Here is a 23,372-nt window from a genome sequence, read left to right as displayed (position 1 = left end):
AAAACTGGAGGGAAATATTTAGAAGACCTTGTATTGTATGGCCTTGCTTCTTCAAATCCTTTGTGATTTGTATAACCCAAGACTACCAATGAATTTATAAGGAAAGTAAGTTTAATTAAAATGTCAGTTTCCTACATGTAATTACTTGTTTCAGAGTGTGAAGGATTATTTCAGGTAGCATTTTATGAAACCCTGGAGGGCACTATTATGAAATTCCCATAGCAAGGGAAAGAATGTGATGGATTTGACAGAGCTGTTTGTGGAGTTTTGCATGAAAATGTCACATCTCATGCAGGTGTTCAGTATGTGTCTTCCTGGAGCTGCCTTTAGATGCTGTCATATTTCAAGCTGAACTGGCTAAAATGGTCACGGGAAGGTCACATATGCGTAGTCAGTGACTGTCAGCTCATGAAAAAAATGAGCCATAATTGAATCCAAGAGTAAAACACTCTTCACGATCTCAGTAGAATGCTGGCATGCGAGAACCAAAGTCAATCTGTTTCCTCATGCATGGGTCTGTGCTCCATTGATAGGGATACGAAATGTTCCATTTATGGACAAGAAGGATATAGGCTCAGTGTCATCTAGCACTGGGGACGAGGCATGGCTGCAAGATTTCCTATAGCTCAGGAGGCAATCTGCCAGAATTAGAGTTTTATCACATGTTGATACTTACTGGAATGGTTACTCTTTGCCATTCCATTGTTCTAGAACAGTGTTTCCCAAACTTCTCTCATGATGAGAATCACCTGGTGGAGTTGTTAGAATACAGATTCCTGAATCCCAACTAAGAAGTGCTAAACTAGAATTTTTGGGAACATATAGGTAAAATTGTATACTTAACCTATATGTATTGTATACTTAACCTAAAATTGTATACTTAACCTATATGTATTGTATACTTAACCTAAAATTGTATACTTAACCTATATGTTTCCAAAAATTCTAGTTTAGCACTTCTTAGTTGGGATTCAGGAATCTGTATTCTAACAACTCCACCAGGTGATTCTCATCATGAGAGAAGTTTGGGAAACACTGTTCTAGAAGATATCTTTACATTTCCCCAAGTCTGTAAGATAGTTTAGATTTGCTAACATCTCTCTCTTTATTATCTGTACTTTAATAAGTTTTTCAAACACCTTTGGTCCTAAGCATCTTCCCTAATGTGAGGGGACTGAACTGGCACTAAAAATGTATGTTTCTACTCTGCTGGAGGAAGTAATCTTTTTTATTGTGGTAAAAAGTACATAACTTGAAGTTTACCTTTTCAGTCAGTTTAAGGAGTATAGTTCATGGTGATTAAGTACATTCACACTATTGTGATTCAGAAATATTTTACAGTGGAGGAAGCCAAAAGATATGTAAGAATTCACATAGGAATTTTGTGTCAGAAGCTGTGCTGGTTCCCAAAATACATACGTATAGGAGATATTTTGTGTCTGGGTAAAAATTTTATAATTATGTGATTTTCTAGTGACTATAATAAAGGATAATTAGAAAAATACAGTGGAATTCTCTGTGTATTGTATGTGGCTGTATTTAACAGTTCACAAAATACGTACATGGTTATACACAGCAAAATTCATCCTTAACATTCTTAGGTTTAATAGTCATGCTTCAGGTATTTTCAAGCAGCCCTGGGGGCCTTTCCTGTGTTTCTGATTTTGCTGTGGTACCGACATGAGGCTGCTTTCAGGGCATGGGCCCAGCAAGCCGCCCGCACCTGCAATTCAGAGGCTATTTGGTTTTTCACGTGTTCTCAGAACAGTACATCTCCAATAGCAAAAAGGTTTTGGGCCTTGGGATTAAAAATACTCTGTGAAAAGAGCTAACTGTGGAAATGATGTGGTTTAAGAAAACGGTGGATTTTTTATAGAAAAGGAATGGCTGTTTCAGAGCTACCGGTCTTCCCAGAAAGTCCTTTCTTGGCAGCTGAAGCTACACGTAGAGGAGTGGGCTGTGTGGACCGAGCACCTCCTCTGTGCTTTCCTGAGCATATGCTTCTAGAGGAGGGCAGCAACCCTCTGTGTTTAAAGGGACTAAGAATATTCTCCTTCTCTTAAGAGAAACATGGCTTATCCCTAAGACCTGTAATAATTTTTTGTTGCTGCACAGTTACCACAAACTCAGCAGCTAAAAACATCTTACCATTTCCATGGGTCTTACAGTACAAGCTGGTTTTTGTCCAGCGCCCCACAAGGCCTTCATCAAGGTCTCGATTGGAGTTGCATTTCTTTCAAGAGCTTACATCCTCTCACAAGTAAATGTATTAAGCAAAAATAGCTTATTGGAAATGTAGTTCATTTGGAGAGGATAAGTACCTACCATCTTTGTGTAAACAATATGTTAATTTCCTTTAGAGACTAAACATCAGGGAAAGACAGGAATCATCAGGAAAAGAGTAGAGAAAATGAAGAACTGTGGAAAGTGGTACCTAGATAAACTTCACTTCTTAAACAACATGTCTTATTGCTTTCGACATGGTGAAACACACAACCTGGATAGTATAATTTTTGGAGTACATTGATAAAATAGCACCAAGATATCTCTGAATTAATTACTTAATTCATATTTCATTTTTTAAAAAAATGAGAAAACGTATGCAAAGGTGTCATAATAATCATGAAGATATATATCTGAAATCAAACAATGTTAAAGAGAATAATCTTATCAGTTTGTGGGTACACAATATACATTTAACAGCTTCCCTATGTATTAGATTGCTAGCTTTTTATTTTTATTATTTCTCAATAGACCTGTTTGATTTTAATGTGTTGTCATTCATATATTCATGATATTTTTAACTATGTAAAATTTCTCACTATGTAAAATAAAATAGTATTTAAATAGTTTATTATCTATTTTATTTTAAATATTGTACTATGATACCCTGTTATCTACTTTAAATATTGTTCTATGATACTCTACTTTGAGAATGAATGTAATGTTTACTTTTATTCATCTTTCATTTTTTTTTTCTTTTTATTTCATTAGCTAAGGAACCTTTCCAGCTTGGACCTACGTCATATCACTGAACTGGATAATGAAACCGTGATGGAAATTGTCAAGAGGTGCAAAAATCTTAGCTCTCTCAATCTCTGTCTGAACTGGATCATAAATGACAGGTAACAAATGTAATATCTTAAAAACAGTTTTCCAGAAGAAAATATGTGTTCTACGTACCAAATACTAATTATCATTATAACAAGGCATGTCAACTTTAAGGAAAATTTAAGGTAGCCATACCTTTTTAAGTTTTGAGAACCTAGCTCTTTATCTTTAATTTATCCACTGTGTGTATTTGCAACACAGTTTTTATATGCTAAGTTTGCCTAAACAGTAACAACAGAAGTATGTTTAATTTTTTTCTTTGTCACCCATCCAGGATATATTGCTATTTGTCAACTTTAATATATTTGCTCACTTATGAAGGAAAATAATTCTTAGAAATTGTTTCAAACATTATACACACAGATCCTTTCTCAAGGATGACATTTTGTTCCCTGTATATATACATATAATTTTTAAAGTGGAGGTCGTGTGATGGATATAGAGTAAAAAATGTGTATAACTGGCAGTTTTTTTTTTTATATAAAACTATATTTCTTTGAAATGTTGCATGAAGGGAAAAAAGATTCAATAGCCCTTGATTGTAGGCTTTTTTTTTTTTTTTTAAATAATGAAAACAACTGCAAAGTATTTAACTACTGAACCATTACTGTTAGTTTAAGTAGGCTCTTATATACATAGGCACGAAACAGGTTTTTGCCCAGTAACTTTTTCAGACTAAGGTTTCTTTTAAAGATAGACCACCAAAAATATTTTGCTTTCAAAATAGAAAGCACAATTTCAGTTAAAATTAGAACCTATTTAGATTTAAATATCTTTTCACAGATAGCAACAATAATTTAAGTTTGTGTCTGATAATGCTTTAATTTTAAGACACTTTCCCCTTCCACTTTAAAAAAAATAAAATTATGTAAGTTTCACCTCCCTCCCCTTTTAATTTCCTTCTATACTTTAAAAATAATATTGCACAGGATCTGTTTTCCCCAACTATGGCTATTCTAATTACGTTTTCTTAAATTACCCTGCATTCCTCTTTAAAGTATGTAATAGCCTTTGACTTGGTTCTGTCTTGAAAAATTTACTAATCTAGAATGGACACATAGTCATCATTTATAAAAGGTGTTTGTCTTTTAGTAACAATCACTATATGAAGTATATCAAAATCTAAAGGAAATTTATAAAATTTTTAAAAATAAAATTCTCTATAATGAACATCCTTCATAAAAAATTATATGATAACTTTAAAATCTTTTAAATGTGTTTCATAACAACTAATAAAATGAAGTACATAAAAAATTATCCTGTGGTTTAGGTGTTTACCATAAGCTCAATATTGAGATAAATTTCCTAGTAATGCATCAGATTAAAAGGAGAAAACTGTTTCTGCAACAAAATGATTATGAAAATGATTGTCTTTTATTCCACAGCAGTTTTTGGTGTATATCTGCTGTGTAGCCAACTCAGGTACTCGGAGAGTAAATAAGATAATAATATTCAGCCCAAAAATGATTATATGGGTTATCTCAGAACCGTTGTACTATAAACAGCTTGCTTAGATTTGTACCATCGAAGCAAATATATTTCCAATCCTCAAGCCTTCTTAAAAAACTTAGTTTTTACAAAGGAAACCGTTCTCCCTTAGGCTCCATCTACCAAACCTCTTTCCGTTTCAGTCAGATTTTCCTACTTAGCTGTAATGGTTATTTGGTATTTGATCCTACATATATGTGCTGTAGAGATAGAGTTTCAGGGAATGAAAGTGTGTTTTTATGTTTTTAATGGAAAAGTTTGGATTAATTGAGAAAACATGCATTTTAATGAGGCTGAGCAGTAGAGTTTTAAAGATCAGACTCTTAGGTTTTAATTACACTGCTCCCACTTACCCTGTGTACTATAATCAAAGTTTCGAACATTCAAACCCACTTTGCGGTATCATCTAAATTACTCATCTCATTGTTCTTGCCATACTCTCTCACTAAGCTAAGTAATAATTGTAATTATATTGGCATAAATCTAGGACTTCCCATCAGATTTAATTATAATTTTAGCACTTAGCTCAGATGGGTTAGTAACCTTTCATATAGAGGGCACTGGGATGCACTAATGCATTTAGCCTATCAATTAGCATCTCTTTTGCATCTGTTCATTATTACCCTCTAGTAAATCAGAAGCATTTATGAACCCCTACTAAATACTTGGTCCTGTGTGTGTCTGTGCGCTCTGAGTCCCTGCTGCTCTCATGGTTGCTCTCTAGGTGGCAAAAGGCATAATGAGATAATAGTGAACCATATATGGAGAAAGGGAGAACAGTAACTTTATTACCCAGGTAATTAATAAGCACTTTGCCCACGTCCTCATTTAATCCTTTCAACAGCTTTTGTTATGGTATTCCTATTCAATGAAGAGGATTTGCTTGACTTTTCTTTGGCTTTTCTGATGAATGTATTTTTCCGTCATTGCTGCCTTAAAAACTAGTGAAGACAAATAAGAAAAAGCAAAATAGCTAATGAGTCAGTATTTCATTTCATAGTTGGGATTCACACACAAGTGATACTCACATGTAAAATTTTTAGTTTTTTTAAAAGTTGATCTCATTTTCTCTCATAATTAAAGTATGATAGAACCTTTTGATAATATGTTGTACAGTATACATAGTATATGTAAAAAGGATCTATGTTTAATGCTTTAATAAAGGATTCCTTTGATACTCTTCTCAGATATTAGATATAAGTTTTATCCTGGATTTAACAGTTTTTAAGACATTCTTTTGAAGTTCAAAAACTTTAAATATGTAGTAACTGACGATCTTGACTCTTCGGCTCCTGGTGCCTTTTAGCATTTTCAGGCTCTTGAATTGATCTGTGTGACTAAGACATGCTGTTCTTTATCTTTGTTTTTCTAAAAGTACTTTTTGTGTGTTGAGAGTTAAACAGCATGATATTTTCTTGTATTCAGAAGGATGGTCTAGTAGTCATTTGACATTTACCATTGCTTTTGAATACAAATACAATCTAAGTGGTTTATAAAAAGAAGACACTGACTATTTCTACCAGTGATTTAAATTAAACATCTGGTTTTTATGTCTCCTCTTTTCTCTTTGCCTCCAAGTTTATTGAAATGTTTATTTGTATTTGATATAACTCTTTTATTATTTCACATCCAATTTGGTTTTCATTGTTTTGGCACAGAGTCAAAAGCAGCATGCTTTGGATGTAAAAAAACTGATGTGTGAAAAAATTGAATGGTTCTGAGTACTTTTATAGTGATATGCTTATAATGGCTCTTTTGTTCTCTTTTGCTAATAAGAAGTAAGTGAAATCTAATTGATTTTAATAGATCTTTACAAAATATATTTTTAATATTTAAATGGGCTATTAAAGAGGGAATTAATCTTCCCATTTTCAGTTTTTAACATTAGTCCTGAAAACAAAGTTCAATCGTATGATATATATGCCATTATCAAATACATGATTCTTCCATTGACAGTAGATCACCCTTTCTCATGAATTAAGAGTAGAGGATAACAATATAAGAAAATTGAGCCGAAGCTGGTTTGGCTCAGTGGATAGAGTGTCGGTCTGTGGACTGAGAGGTCCCAGGTTTGATTCTGGTCAAGGGCATGTGCATTGGTTGCGGGCACATCTCCGGTGGGAGGGGGTGTGCAGGAGGCAGCTGGTCGATGTTTTTCATCGACGTTTCTAGCTCTCTATCTATCTCCCTTCCTCTCTGTAAAAAGTCAATAAAAATATATTAAAAAAAAAGAAAATTGAAAGATTCTCGAATATCCATCAGTTAAAGTCACAAACCATAACACAAGTCAAGCTGGTTGTTAAAGTAAATTATGTTGCCAAGTAGTTGATCTTGCCTAGCTAGAGATTTTTGCTTTGTATTTGCAAATTAAAAAAAAAAAATGTTACATTTATCGAACATTCTTTAAGGAGTTAATTTGCTGTGTGAATCTTGTGTTTCTATAAAGGAGACTATGGCATCAGTGGGCACGCTAAATAATTTTAAATCTTAGACTGTTCTGACCAGTTTATTTCAAGTATAAAATAACATCTGCAATATGTTGGTATTTCACTTTATGTATACTAGTGTTTAAAATACTAACTATAGATATTTTCTCTTTAAATAAAAGTTTTAAGATCACTTGAAGTTGCAAACTTATGGGCCACAGCCAAGTTCAGTCCACAGAGCTGTTTTGTTTGGCCTATATATTTTAAAAATTGAATTATTTGCCAACACTTTAAACATTGGCATAGTTCACATGAAAATTGTGAATTTCAGCCTTCTCTTGGAAAAGTTGCATGTCTAGCAACATTGGACCACATTTCCTCATGTCAACAATTTTCCCAGGATGAGGAATGTGCTGTTCTCTTTGGCCATTCTCCATTTCTTCACCATTCCAGCATGATCTATTATTTCATATTATCTGCCTGTCTCCACCCAATCTAATATTCTCCTTTATTAACATTCAGATTGTAGAGATTTTTAGGAATTTCTCATTTTAAATTGAATAGGTTTTAAGATTGAGTCTGATAAAATATATTCAGAGCTAATGGAGTTAATCAGTCTACCTAAATTGTTTCTCCATGATTTCAGGCATCAGAACTTTGGCCAACAGGTGCAAGTTACAGGGGAAAACAGGACTCAGCTTAAAATAAGTTAAAACCTTTATTTTCATTGACTGCCTTCCAAAAAGGAGAACTCACTCCCACTTAGGGTTCAAACAAGAGTGTCATAAAAGAAGTTTCCTGAATTATAAAGAAAGTTGAACTACTTTACTGAATTCCTTCGACTTTCAAGCCCGTGATTTAAAATAAATTTATTTGCAGTGCTTAGTATTTAACTCGTGATTCCTGTGTTTATAATATTAAGAAAAATCTGAATACGGTAATATTCTTTCTCTTTTGCTTTCCCGTGTAGCCCTCTTTAGCCTTTTAGGAATACCCAGGTTGAGTGTGGAAAGTGACAGGTTCCTCACCACCCCTTTCAGGAGGACTGACAGCACCCTGGCTCACGTAAAACTCAAGGTGGCATGCTATAAAGTCTTTTCTAACTCCCTTGATCTTCTCTGGGTGTTTATTCTGTTTCTTCTTTCAAATTTCCATCGATTCAATAAAAAACGGTGACATTTAGAAATAAAGTTCAGGGAGGATTTGAGCAGGTGTTGGTGATATAAAGTGTTTGCTGAGTGCCCATTGTGTTTTATTTCCAGGAATTGTTTTTGAACATACGCTATATATTGCATTTATAAGTGTTTGAAGACTGGGTGGATAATCTACCATCTTCCTGTGAATGTCATGTCACAGTGGACTTCAAATTTTATTTCATTTCATTTCAATCCCCTAATATTACTTAATTCTCCTAGAGACTGAGGTTTAAAGATTGCCCAAGGGGGAAACGCTGTCCATTAAATCAGCAAGCATAGTTGAATTTGAGTTTGAGAATATTTTGTTTTCTGTTAAAGTTAAGTGGTCTGGAGGAGAGGAATACTTTTCACCTTGGAGTATTGGATGTGATGCTGGAGCAGTTTTTTCCTATAAAAGCTTGAAAGCTAGAAATGAAGAGGCAGAAAAAATAATACCGACCATGGAAGCAGCTCTGTGTTGGGACTTACATGTCTGGTTAGAATGTGGAGCAGTATGTCTGCATACATTTGGTGCCTAATTATATGGGTGGGCTGCTTAGATGGAGCTTAACTAAAACTGAATTTTGCTTATTTATGTAACCTATTGCACAGTTCTATGTTCTATGATATTGTATGTTCTATGATATTTATTTATATTTTTGAAAAAAAAAAAAAAACGGTAAGAAATACATTTTACCAAGTTCTGGGAGGATTGTAGAGACAGAAAGGAGTTTTTCTGAACTAATGACTCTTGTTTGAGGTTGGCACACTTTTTAATACCCTTTATATTCACAGTTATTTGTAAGAATATCCCCAGAAAATGGTATGGTGTTAGAGTAACTACTATTCAGGCTCCCAAACTGTTTACAAAGGTGATGTCTTCAAATGCATTTGAAACCATGGTTGGTTTTTGTAGTGCTAGTGAGCTCAGAGTGTATATGTCCTCTGCTTTGGATCAAGGATGATAACAAGAGCTAATACCGTGTTTCCCAGAAAATAAGACATCATCCTAAAATAAGACCTACTTACAGGTTTCCTTCTGAGTGAAATATAAGGCATCCCCCTGAAAATACAGCCCCCCTAGGCTCTGTCTCAGAATGCTATTGCTAAACATGAGAGATTTGGTCCACTGATTCTGAAAGAAATGGAGTCACAAGAAATTCACCAGGAAATTCAGGAATTGGATTGTTATGATGATGTTCCAGAAGATGATGACATGATTGTCATTGAATAAATGAGTAAATTCTTGATTCTGTAGGATTCACAGTTTGTCTGGTTTGTGTTGACAACTACCGTACTACCGTACCGTATACAGGTAATAAATTTCCTTTTATTTTCATTTAACAATAAATGTGTACTGTATTCTTTTTCATGGAAAAATAAGACATCTTCTGAAAATAAGACCTAGCGCATCTTTGGGAGCAAAAATTAATATAAGACACTGTCTTATTTTCGGGGAAACAGGGTAGTAGCTGCCAGTTATTCCAACCTGGGCCATAGAATGTGCTAAGTGTATATATACAATGTCTTATTTAATCTTTACAACCATCCCAAGGAAGAAATTAACCTCATTTTTAAATGAAGGAATTAAGGCTCTGAGAGGTTAGACAGTTCTCTGTAAGTGGTGGAACTGAGCCTGGGATCCTGTTTTGTGTGTCTTGGAAGTTCACTGCCTCCCAGTGCCTTGTTCTGCCTTAGACCTGGAGTGACTGAGGTCCTGATTGGTTCAGGACCACTGCTTTTGTGGAATTCTGTCAGGTTCAGCATTTCTGCTGCTGCTGTTTCCTTCTGTGTTCTAGTGCCCCGTGTGTGGATGATAAATTTATGGTCAGACCCCAGATGATGCTTGAGCATTTTGAACCTCATTAGAATTGTACCTTCACTTTCCCCTATTGGATATCTGAGAGGGGACACGATTTTGGATATCTTACTGCATACACAGAGTTGTAGATTTTTAAAAATTAATTTATCATTATTGTTGAAAGTATTACAGATGTCCTCTCTTTCCCTCCTCATTGACCCAGCCACTCTGCTCCAGCCCCCTTCCTAGGCCTTCATTGCACTATTGTCTGCCCATGGGTTATGAGTTGTAGATTTTTAAAACAAACATCGATGAGAGAGACATCGATCAGCTGCCTCCTGAACACCCCCCACTGGGGATGTGCCCGCAACCAAGGCACATGCCCCTGACCAGAATCGAACCTGGGACCTTTCAGTCCGCAGGCCAACGCTCTATCCACTGAACCAAACCTGTTTCGGCAAAAGGCAGTTATCTTAATTAAAAGTTTTAGTACCTTTGGTAAGAAATAATTGCCATAAATAATATGCATTGTTTTTCTAGTGTATATGGCTTTTCAAAGAACTAATGATATTTTTCTGTAAAAGGGAAGTTTCTCTGATAAAATGATTTGTGCATTCATCTGCAGGGGAAATTTTTAGTGTATTCAAAGTAAATGAACTTATTTGTTGTATGGTATGTAGTGATATTGGTTCTGACATTGGTCCTTTTAATACTTCTAATTACCTAACGTCATTTTCAGGGAAATACTAATTGGTATACAACACCAGAGTATTTAACCTAGTAAAATCACTTGAAAGGAAGACTCTGTGAGATGTCCATGTCTCAGCCTGGTTTGATTTTTACCTCCAACTCTGGAGATGTATGGAAATTAGATTTGAGTTTGTCTGATTGATTCTCCATGTTCACATTGTTTTGTCTTATAGAATAATGTTAATTTTATGGCATTCCTAAGATATAGTAGTAATTTTAAATTTTGACTTTTGTCTTTGGTTCCTAGTGAGCAAACATTATCCAAATAATAATAATCAAAAGCTTCTATAGAATCATATTCTTGGTATTCTTGGATGTACTACTCTAAATATGTGTTTTAAGGCAATATCAAGATGAGTAACAGATATATTAAGAATTTAGTTGCAGGACTAAAAAACATGTTTTAAGATTATGACATAGAGTTTGTGATCCAGTTATGGGAAAGAATGGGACACATTTGATATGATGATGAAAGCAGAGCTATATACCCATGGATATGGAGGCTTCCTAATCTCAAACCTGTTTTTAAATTGTCAATAATGAAAAAAATCTTCATTTATTGATGAAAATAATAATAGTGTATTGGCTGGACAATTTTACAACCATCTCTCTCTCCCTTACTTTCCACAGAAGTTTTCTTATACTTAATCCCTAACCAGAAATGATAATTAAAATATTTCACTGTTGTCAAAATTTTATAATGCATGATAAATGAAGCCCAGTAAATAGTAAAAATATGAGAAAGGTGATTAAATCTGACAATTTTCTTGTAAAAGGCTTGAGATGATAAATATCACCTGTGATTAGTTATTAATTTAGTGGAAAAGATTTTGCTTCAGCTTAAAATATTTTATGAACAGTGGCATAAAGAAATATTTTAGAAGATAAGTATACAAATGTTTAATCAGAGGAGAAATTACTGGAGCTTGATTGGTGATAATTAAAAATGGCAGACCTAACATGTATGTGACTGGCCTATTTTCCATGTGACAGTTCCTTCAGAAATTAAGAAAGAAGATATGAAAACATGAAAAATGACAGAGTACTTTCAGCTTGAATCCCTTTGCAAAAGGAAAGGATATATCATTTTTTAACCAATAAAATATTTAATTTAATGTAATATCAATAGAATAACTCATCACTGAAGTAGAAAAAAAGCAAACTTGTTTCATTAACAATGTTAGTTGCACTGTGAATCATTCCTCTTAAAATGAATGTGAATTCTTTTATATTTAAAGCAAAGATAAAATAATAATGGTGTTTGTAATGGATTGCTGTATCATGTCACTGTCAAGCTGAATCCATGGCACATCACTTTACTGGTGGCACGTATTGTTGTGTGGCTGCGTAATGTTTTGTTTATGAGCCTCTCTCCTTGTAAGGGGGACCAGTGTGTTCATCTCTGGGCCTCTGCCCCCCACCTGAGCCGCTGGCACCTTGCTCCGAGTAGTCATTTAATATCCGTGTCTTGAGAGGACTATGCAAGTGTTTATGTAGGATTTATAAATATGCTTTTAAATATATGGCTTGTGCGCTGGCTGAAATCCAGGCAATTGGTTCAAATGCTCCCTTCCTTCCAGATTTGTTTCTGAGTAAAGTTGCTACTTGATAAAGTGAAGATTTCATGTCATTGTCTGGATTCAGATAGAGCTTGTTTTATGTATTGCATGCAATTTATCTGAGAGCCTTAGCCTCATTTTATTTTTTAAACAATAGATAGGATTTTAATGTTGAATCATTGGGTTTTGTCCTTTTAATAAGGTCTTTGGAGTACTTTTATATGCAGAACTAGAAACTTTATTTGCCTTTCATATATAATGATATCTTACATTAATTAAAAGTAGCAGAGAAGACAATCACAGCTTTTTTTTCTGCTTCTTGGTGAGAAAAGTCAGGCTGTATGTTAACCAATATTGCCGGTGGTACTCTATAAATGTATGCTTAATATTTGGTTGTTTGCCACTATGAACCTAAACATACTGATTCAGGCCCAGGTTCACATTAGAACAATTATCTGGTTAATTGCTCTGGTGTGAAAAATAGGCTCAAAAATCATCAGAACATCAAGTTGTGAAAACACTGGCAGGAGTTTCAAAACCACCAAGCATACCTACTGCAAGCCACATCAGCAAAGCAATTAATTTAGGCTAATTGCTTTTCTGTTTATTTGAGATGCACTCTGGAAATGTCTTTTGAAATCCTGGCAATTAAGATTTGTAAGCAATATTATTATCAAATGTTAGAATAGTCACTGTTTTTTTTTTCAAAAGTGATAACTCTTCCATGTGAACCTGTCTATATAGTATCTATCACCCATATAGGACTCTGAAGTAATTAAAGCATAATAAGAGGATTTTAGTCATTTACAAGATTTTCTTTAAAATAAGTTGAGTAGGTTACCTATTATGGAACTGTAGTATGGGGCTATCTTTAATCCTAGTTATCAATTGGAATAATCTAATTTCATAAATTCACACCAAGGTGCCCCATCAGAGGAGAGATACCTAGCCAACACAGACTGGCTAGTGGCACTTTCTCCAAATGAGTGTGTATTTGGCTTCTCCTATAGCTTCTCATAATGTAATTCAGATTTTTAAATGTCTTAAAAAACCAGATTAAGCACACTGCATGTTATTGAAATTTTCTCTCATTCAGAATTATAATTCTGGCAGTACCAGTTTGTCTAAAATGGAAAACTATTTGATTTTCCAACTCTTTGTCAATGAAGCAATAACTGATCCTCAGCTGAAAAAAATGGCAATTTTAGGAATCAGTTCCTCACTGGAGAATGTAGAAATGGTATTAATGGGGTAATTAGCCTTTTCCTAAATTGCTTCTCTGTTTGCTCTATTGCCAGGCAGCAAGCAGCTCTTTCTTTCACCTTTTTCCTCCTTTAAGGAGCAATTCCTTTGCAGTATGTTTAGTGGCATATCCTGTCCCATGAAATTCTCCGAAACAAATAAGGTTTGGCTTTTGAAGTATGTATTTTAGAGACACACATCTTAAAGGAAGTCCTGGTAGCAATGATCATTTTGTGACTTTCTGGGCTGTGACAAGAAATTTGGAAAGGTATTTTTAAAATGAGATTTGATACAATAAATTAAAGATAACTTTTCAATTTTTGTTTTATCATTCCACTGTTTGTTCAGAAAGTTAAACATTACTTTCTTTAACTTATGTTTTCTTTATCCTTAATTCAGTATGAATGGATCTCTGGGCCCAACTAGTTAACAGCATCACAAAGCTAAATTTTTCTCTAAGAATTATTTTCATGGAGAAGTACAAAAGTGTATGTACTTTTTATAATGATGTATTTTTCTTTACTTCTTTTACAAACTTTGTAGTTTCTAGAAGGGCTTTATATTTGATCCACATTTCTTGGTGATATTACTTGTTGTGGAGTGTTTAATTAGAAAGTTGCTTATTGAAAGAAGCAAAGCATCTGAAAATAAATTATTGACTATATCGAATAGAAAAGTGTCGAGGACTCTTAGAAAAATAAGAAAACCTAAATGAGAATCAGTCACTGTGTCTGGATGTGGCTCTTATTTTGAAATCTGTTATTGAAACAGCCTAACAGTGTTCCTCTAGTTTGGGGAAATACTTTTTGGCCTTCAAAACTTGAATTTTGCACTTATTTATATTTGCAAGATGGCATACTTTGTGAAATGTGACATTGCCTGTCATCACATCAAGAGGCAGCATTTGTTTTTCTATCCCCTTGCATCTAGGCTGTCTTTTTGACTTGCTCTGACCAAGAGGGTGTGGTGAAAATTATGTTGTGGAACTTATAAGCTTTGGCTTCAAGACACCTTGCCACTTCTGTCCTGGCCTTTCTGAAATGCTGTTACCACCTGAAGACACCCAGAGCAGTTCTCTCAGAGGATGAGAGATCACACAGAGATAGAGGTCTAGCCAACAGCCACGACTACCTGTCCGACCCGTGAGGAGTGAGGCATCTTAGACAATCCAGCCTCAGTCAAGCTTTCTGATTCCTGTGGTGCTGTGAGCAAAACCAGCAGAACTGCTCAGCTGGGCCCAGTCCAGATTGCTGGCCTGCAGAGCTATGAGCAAATAACAGCTTTTTCTTTCTTTCTTTTTTTTTAACTACTAAGTTTTGATGTGGTTTGTTATACAGTTATCGACTGAGTCTAACTTTCTAGCTGCTTTGTGTTGAGAATTTCATATTAAGTTAGGCAAGATTATTTTATTCATTATCTTATTTATTTATTTTTATTTTTAATCTTTATTGTTGAAATTATTACATATGTCCCTCCGTTTTTCATTTAATTATCATATCAACTTAGTGGCATAAGTATCATTACACCCCACTTAATAAAAGAGGTAAAATAGTCTCAGAGAGATGAAGCATCTTGCTGATTGATGATCACAGCTAATAAGTTCCGTCAGGAGTGAATGGAGATCTGTCTGACCTCAATCCCGTCTATCCAGCTGCCTTTGATAGCTTATTCTGTGTTTAAAAGTAGTTAGTTGCAATAAGCAGTTAAACCTACCAAAGGAGTCCACTCAGTATAAGTGGTAGCCAAATAGTATAACAATAACATTATAATAAAATAAATATTACAATGAAATGGCATCTATTTGCAGTTTCTAATATTATTTTATCATGGATAATCATCTAAGGATACAGGGGGAAAGATAGCTCTTCTGCCTCATGAGGACCTTAAGCCTGAAAGGAATAGTGCAAATACAGATTTAAAAATACATAAATACAAGGCCTTGATTTTATATGTATTAAAAATAGATTGCAGTGTTTTGTAATATTAAGAATACATCATTTTCTGTTTTATTGTCCTTAGGGAAAGATGGAATTGAAAAGATTCTTAGCAGAGTTGTGGCTGAGGCTTAATCACCCTTATGTTTTTGCTGTCAACATCTATATCCTCTATAAATAAGTCTTGGAGGGACATAACTTCTATGTCATATAGGCAATAATGGCACTAATACCTACCACAAAAATTTCAAGAATAGAATCTTTTCAAATGCTTTTATTTTGATATGCATTATCAAATTTTTAATTTTCATAATCATACAGTAACCATATATCAACCAATTAGTTAATACTAATAAGTGGTTTTGTCATCTGTAACATAGCTCATCTTACCATTTACCACACCAGCCTTGGGGTTTGTCGCCTCTTAAATAAAGCCTGGGAGCATTTCCTGTATGATTTATTAAGGCATTTTGAAAATTGTTTTCATTTGGGGAAATATAGTTTTTATTTGTTTTTCCTTTTAACTTAAGTTTAAACTGAATTCTTATTTTTTATTTTGATTGATCTATTTTTTTTTTTTTTTTTTTACCAGAAGTGAGCAGCGTATTTTAGTATGTTGATATTTTATTGTATTACACATAAGTGCTTTGTGTGGATACATATCTGGTGAATCTTAGTTTATGTTTGGGTTGAGAAGAGAGAGAAGTTCCATTTTTTTCCTTTTCCTTTTAATTTAGACTCAGATGTATTATATATCTATTATAATGTTACATTGATAACAGCATAAAAAATAAAACTACATTTGGGAATTGTGACTTTTCCACAATACTGGGCCCCTAACCAGAAGCTCATTAAGACTCTGTTGATAGATTAGATGGAAATAAAACCTAGAGAACATAGCTTGTGTTCAAGGTAATAGGAATAAAGCAACAGCAGAACAAACTGCTCACACTGGTTAAGAAATAGCATAAGTCAAAATAAGTCAGTCAAAATAGTCAAGTTTATTTAATTAGTGTAGACATAGCCTTTAAAAATGCTGTATACATCACCGAATTCTCTAACATCGAGTGGTGGTTTGTGTGTGAAGTACATGGATACAATTTTAGTCTGATTGACAATATGGTAACTTTACTGGATTAAAAAAAAAAAACAGAATGAAGAAGGCAGGGGAGAAAAACCCTAGAGAAAGATGATATATCCTTGCGGCAGTAATTTATTCTGAAAAGGGGTGACAAAATATGTCAGGACAGTACCCTGGCTTTAATTAATAAAATGTAGTAATGAATTTGAAGGAAACAGAAAGGACTTCTATAACATTTCTTTGTATTGATTTATAGACATCTGTGAAATAATGGTCTTTGAAGAAATACATATTACCTAACCATACAGTTAGTATTTTGGATATTATGGTTTTAATAGAAGTAGAACTGTTTAATAATTTATGTCTTTAAATAGATGTCCATCTTTTATAAGTTTATGCCTAGTACAGAGACATCATTACTGTATAGAGGGGCATTTTTCTTTTCTTCTTTGGCAGCCATCCGTCCCAGGTCAGATGTAATAGTGAACTTGTTAGAAGCGGAGAAGTGTAGAGTTTATAAAGTGTCACCCAGCAAGCCCTGACAGGCATTCAGGCAGCCACAGGGACACTGCTGCTGCTCGGTGGCCACTTCCCCTTTTGAAAAGGTAGCTGCTCAAAGAGGAACAGGGTCCCAATGGCTTTGGTGCACTCCCGTTGCTAATTGTGTGCACACGTACTGTACTTGTGTTTCTTCCCCCACTGACACTAGTTTTCCAGTATTTAACTTGAATGGTTGCATATATCTCTACTAACTTGTCACTGTTAGTTGTACACCACCTTTCATTGCACTTGGTATTTAGAATCTGTCATGACCCACACTGATGGCCTTGGGGAGTGTGCGTAGGGGAGAGAGTGGGGTTTGCTCCGTGGTAACAGGAGTTCCGACATGCACCTCTCTGTTTTATTAATGTCATGTAAGCATTGCTTTCACTATATTGTTGAGAGAATGGTGTCCTGTAAGCATTTAGGTGGACAGACTACCTAGGAGTAAACCTGGACAGTGGTTAATCCTCAAATCGGTTTGTCCTTAGGCACTGTACCTGTGTTATTTTGAAAGTTCTATTCAATCTATTATTTGAATGTGCCAATCATATACAGATAAAAATTCCAGTATATACAAAAAAATACATTCTTATCAGTAATGAACTTGAGTCATTGATTTCAGTAATCACAATTTGCAAGCTAGCTGTTTTTATTTTTTTCACTAATTTTTATTGATCCATGCTTATTGATATTAAAGAGAGGGGAAGGAGGAGAGGGAGGAAATGAGAGAGGGAGGGAGGGAAGGTGTGAGGGAGGAAGAGAGAAACATTGATATGAGAAACATCAGTTGCATTCCATACATACTCCAACCAGGGATCAGACCTAAAACCTAGTAATGTGTCCTGACCGGAAATCAAACCTGTAATGTTACGGTGTTTCGGACAATGCTCCAACCACCTGAGCCACACTGGCTGGGGCTAAGTGGCTCCATTTTGAATAAATATCCCAAGTCTTAGTATAAAACCAGTTTTCTCGGTGCAGTCATTAAAAATTTTTTTTCCAAGGAGTAGGCATGTCCTGCAGGGTTTGTTTGATTTTAAGAATTCGTGCAAATGAAACTCATTTCCAAAGACTTCAACTTGGGAAAATCAACAACCTTTGACTTTCTATTTTAAGGGTAACAAGGAGGAAATTTTTGTTCAATTTCTATTTAATTTGCTGTGCTACTTTTGACATTCAGAAATTGTGTCTTTCATGTTGACTTGCACGTGAAAAGGCGAGTAACTTTGGGATTCTGAGCTGAACAGCTCTCACAGGTGCCTATTTATTGTACATGCTGCCTCCATCTCCGCACTTTTCTCTCTCCCACGATCAGGACAATTTCTAAACAAGAATTAGTTTTTCCACAGGCCTTTGTAAAGGCCTCTTTCTTTACCTTTCTGATCCATTACAGAGCATTTTATTCTCAGCTAATGTTCTCCCTTTTAATTTGTGTCATCTTCCCTTATGTAGGCTGTTTATTTTACTTTATTTATTTGTTTATTTTTAATGTAGTCTCCAATGACATTTTCTCAGGTAATTTTCCCCCTTTAACTTAGATATTCTTCTATTGCTTAAACCAGTGGAATATTTTCTTTTATTGTTGTCAGTGTCCCTGATGACATTTTCATCTGATTCTTGACATATTCATTTTATAATGCATAGCATTGTAAGGAGTCTTTTGGTCAGTGACATTTTAGCAAACACTAGTGGCCACCAGAGAAGGTCAGTTAGACTCAGAGCAATGGAATAAACTACCCTGAAAGGCTTTTCCATCAGACTAATGAATAGAGCTTTCTTCCTTGTTCCAAACTTTTATCGTTGAGTCATTCACCGTGTCACCTTGGGAAACTTAAGTTCTCTTGTACAAGGCTGGGGTAATGAGAGTTTACCTTAGTGAAATGTTTGAAGGCTTAATCATGTTTCAAAAGCACCTTGAGTATGAATCATTAGTTCATTACAGAATGGTGGCTTGGGTGGTACCATCCATCATGGATGCTTTATCACCATCACAGCCACACAGTTTCCTGCAAATTAACAGCGAGTGTCTTAAACTTTTTAAAGACACTAGGAAGTTACTTATTATTTATTGTGCAATAACACTGAAGCATTCACAGTCCTCTGAAGAAAATAAGGCAATCAGGGGGTACTAATTACTATGTATTTTCATATTAATATGTAATATATTACACATTTTCATTATTAGATATTTTCAAGTAAGATCCCTTAATAAATAGATACTTTATCTTTGTGAAGTATTTTATACTTGCAGTTTTCATCCAAATATATTTTAATGAGTTGCACTTTTCAAAAATATTATTACATTATCTTCACATACACATATACAGTGGACTAACAGATTAAAGGAAATTCAAAATGTTCTAGGGAATAGGCTCTTATTTTCTAATTTCTAGTAAAGTAGAAAAATTTAATAAATGAAAATTAAGGAAAATTAACCTCTCACTTGGAGTATTTCTGTAATTCTGAGTTTGATGTAGTCCACAGAACCTGTTTTGGAAGTTATTTGAAAGGACATTGAGTTCAGCCTTCTGTCTGTAAGCTCCTGGATCTTCATCTATTAGGGATAGTTCATGTTCTTCTTCTTCTTTTTTTTTTTTTTTTTAATCTTCTTACCACGTTTCCCTTCATCTATCACTGGGTCCATTAGTTAACATATTAAATCACACTTAGACTATCTCATACAATGATTCTTGTTACTGCAAGATCAGCACTTTCTTGAAGTATATTTAAAATCAAGTTATTGTTCTCAATTTTAAAAAAGCCTACAACACAGCCCTTTACCCTCAGAGCTTGGGCAGGTGTTCGAGAGGTCTCAGGTACAGAGAAGTCTCTGGAGGGTGTTTCCCGGGAGTGGAGTGGGCAGGGCGCAGGGGAGTACTGAAGGGCAGGTCGCTGAGGGAGGGGCCCTGCACCCGCGGTTCCCCTTGTGTCATCTTGTTCTGGTTTTCCAGCCTGTGGCTTGCAGGTTTGTTAAAATGCTAATGAGGTTTGTTCTGTTTTTATTGGCAGCTCTCCAGATTTGATTATTAATATGTCTGATTAACAGTGGAATGCAACATCAGCTTGTCACTTGACTCTTTTCCTTCGATTTTTATCAGTAGAAATATAAATACCACAGTGTCAGATGGATATATACCCTTTTTTTAAAATTTTTTTTTAATCTGTATAAAAGTGGGATGTTGTGAGAGAACTGTCAACTGTTTGGAAATGAGCTTTTCTTGGGATGGTGGTGGGTCTCTCAGAGGCACCTTCCTTAGGGATAAATGTTTTCAGTAAGTGCCAATTGTTCCTTTTCTGGGCTTTGTTTTTCCTTCTTGTACAAACTAACGTGTAGGCTAATATACTTCAGAATTACCCACTTGTGACTAGAAAGGGATTGATCAATGGTCATATTCCTACCTGCTCTTTCTGAAGATTTTAACCACAGACCCTTAAAATGGAAACAAACTTCTGAGAACATCTTGAATGACTCCTTCATTTGGCAGTTTTGAAACCAAGGTTCAGAGGTCATGTGACTTGTGCAGGTTCATGAAGCTGGTGGCCAAAGTGGGGTCTGAACCGGTTTCCCCTTGACCCCTAAGGCTGTGGTGTCCATGATGCTGACCTTTCCCTCACCAAACTAGGTCCTTATTTGCCCCAGCATTTGTTTTCTTTCATGGCCTAATATCTCTGGATTGTAGGCTCCTGTATTTCTTTTATGCCCCTTTGAATGGCAAAATAACAAACCACACATAAGTAGGTCTTTAATACATATTTTTTTAAAAGATTGAGACTACCTAAAAATCCCACTATCCAGACATTTTCACTGTCCACATTTTGGGAACATCCTTTCAGGAGTGAATGTGTGTGTACTCCTCTCTTCCTTCTTTTGGACTGACATTGTGTGTGCTATTTTGCAGAGTTTCCATAAGTCAACAATATACTGTGGATTTATTTATTTTTTATTTTTTATATATTTTATTGATTTTTTTATAGAGAGGAAGAGAGAAGGATAGAGAGTTAGAAACATTGATGAGAGAGAATCATCAATCAGCTGCCTCTTGCACACCCTCTACTGGTTGTGCCCGCAATCAAGATACATGCCCCTGACCGGAATCAAACCCGGGACCCTTCAGTCCGCAGGCTGACGCTCTATCCACTGAGCCAAACCAGTTTCGGCTGTGGATTTATTTTTATAAATATAGATCTATGTCACCATTTCTCATGGATTTTTTTTGTAGGGTTTTAGCATAGTGTATTTAATTAATCACTATTGGTAGATATTTTAATTATTTGCAATATTTACTCCTATAAATAATTGCATGGTAAACATTCTTATGCCTATTGCTTTGCATACTTTTAGTTTTGTCTCCTGAGGGTCAGATTTTTGAAACAGAATTTCTGCATGCAAGGGCATACATATCTAAAATTCTTATACATCTTGCTTAATTTTCTATAGAGATTATATAGCATGTCTGTATCCCTGCAAAGAGTGTTTGTCCATACCTATACCAACTCTGGATGCTATCATCAACTATTTTGGAGCATTTAGAAATGACTTTAAAGTTAAATAATTGGAAAAAAAAACCCTCAATAAATTATTTAGGTACAAGTGTATTTTCCACTAAGAGGTAGTTTTGGGTAGTGGTTATAAACACAGGCTCTGGAAATAGGCAGCCTGTATTTGAATGCTGGCACTGCCTCTTCCTACTTGTTTATTATTGACAAGTTACCTCCCTCTGTCTTGTTTTATTATCTATAAAATAGGGATGGCAGTAGTAAAGTTTGTGTGATTTAAATGTCATTACACAGTTTCTGGCACATAATTAAATACTCAGTACATGCCCCCATAATAGTAGTTATTATTATTTCTATCAGTCAGTGAGCATTGATTTCTCTCCACAGTTTATAGTGTGCAATGCTGGCATGTGGGATTTGAAAAGGAACATAAGACATTGTCATGATAAAAAAAGACCCACCATATACCAGAAGAAATAAGGTATATATAAATGAAAAGTTACATAATTAAGTTAATAAACAACACAAAACTACATCCTAAGAACAGGATCAATTACCAAATGGACGATATATTTATGAAATAGGGTCTCTTTGTAACACTTGGAAGTTTGCTCTGCTACTTTATATTCTTATTTTCCAACAGGCCCAGCTCCTCTTGTAGTTTAGGGTGACTCCGTGTCTCAGCTGGTGCTGCATGGTCCTGGTTTGTGCCCGTCCTAACAATTAGGTGATAAATTGTATGGTTACCCTCTTTTCGATTGGTATCTTCTTTCTGTAGGTGTCATTATGATTATGATGTGATGTAAAATTTTTGCTTTGGCCAAGGAGCTATGTTGACTGTTACTTTTGCTTGCTTGTTCTATTTTGGATTAATTTTGTAGTTTAATTTGGAGGACAGTCTTACTTCCATTTGCTCAGAGGAAAGCTCATTCTTACCTGTCATGTACTGCTTACTATTGTTAGGAGGGAGACTCCAGAAAAATAGTTTATTGCCAGGTTTTAGGTGATCCAGCATGTTGCATCATGGTACCTACTTAGGCTTTATTTTTCTGAAACCAAAGGGAGGAATATTTCAGGGTGAATTAGACAGTTAGGTGGAAAATTTTAAATCTATAAATAAAACAAATCCACTATTTATTAAGAAGTCTAACATTATTTTGTACACAAATGTACTTGTAATGCTAAGCACATTTTGAGCAATGTGCAATTCTCCATATCTTCCTTACAGGTTATAAAAAATATTTTAAGGTCCTGCATTGTTGACATCTTAGCCATTTCCTAATATTTAATTGTCAGTTGAATCTTCTTATCTGTTTTCCTTGCCATTGATGTCACAATGATGCATTTAAAGGATTGAGGGTTTAGTTTTTGAATGAAATAAATGGTAAAGAGGAATATAAAGGAACTAGAGGCCCGACGCACAAAATCCATGCAAGGGGCTTGGTCCTCGCAGCCGCAGGGGCTGCCCTCGGCTCTTGCAGCCTCAGTTTCATCTGAAAGGTCATCCAGAAAGTCGTTTGGCTGTCCGGTCTAATGAGCATGTTATGCTTTTATTAGTATAGATAGAGGTTGACTCTGTGATGGGCCCTGGGAAAAATGAGAAACATTTTAAGCTCTTTTATTATAACAGTTGCTTAATTAGATATTATCAAATGTTAGAGAAAAATGCTTATCACATTTGGATTATTATCTAGGAAATTCGGGCTCAGAATCATAATGGGCCTCAAAGACTTTTTATTTTTTCCTGATCGGATGATAACACTGT

General features: G+C 34.9%; 1 protein-coding gene across 1 annotated transcript in view; it reads left to right on the top strand.

Moving 5' to 3' along the window:
* FBXL17 (F-box and leucine rich repeat protein 17) overlaps positions 1-23,372 on the top strand; it is a 408,991-nt gene that overhangs the window by 125,947 nt on the left and 259,672 nt on the right. Inside the window, exon 6 of the mRNA XM_084881035.1 lies at positions 2,995-3,125. Coding sequence (XP_084737161.1) covers positions 2,995-3,125 — 131 coding nt within the window. The remainder of the gene's footprint in view (positions 1-2,994; positions 3,126-23,372) is intronic.

The sequence above is a fragment of the Pipistrellus hanaki genome (genome assembly GCF_964339955.1).
Source record: "Pipistrellus hanaki genome assembly, chromosome: 4".
In the NCBI taxonomy this organism is placed as follows: domain Eukaryota; kingdom Metazoa; phylum Chordata; class Mammalia; order Chiroptera; family Vespertilionidae; genus Pipistrellus; species Pipistrellus hanaki.
Note: the sequence above shows the minus strand (reverse complement) of the source record. Positions and strands in the feature narration are given on the sequence as shown.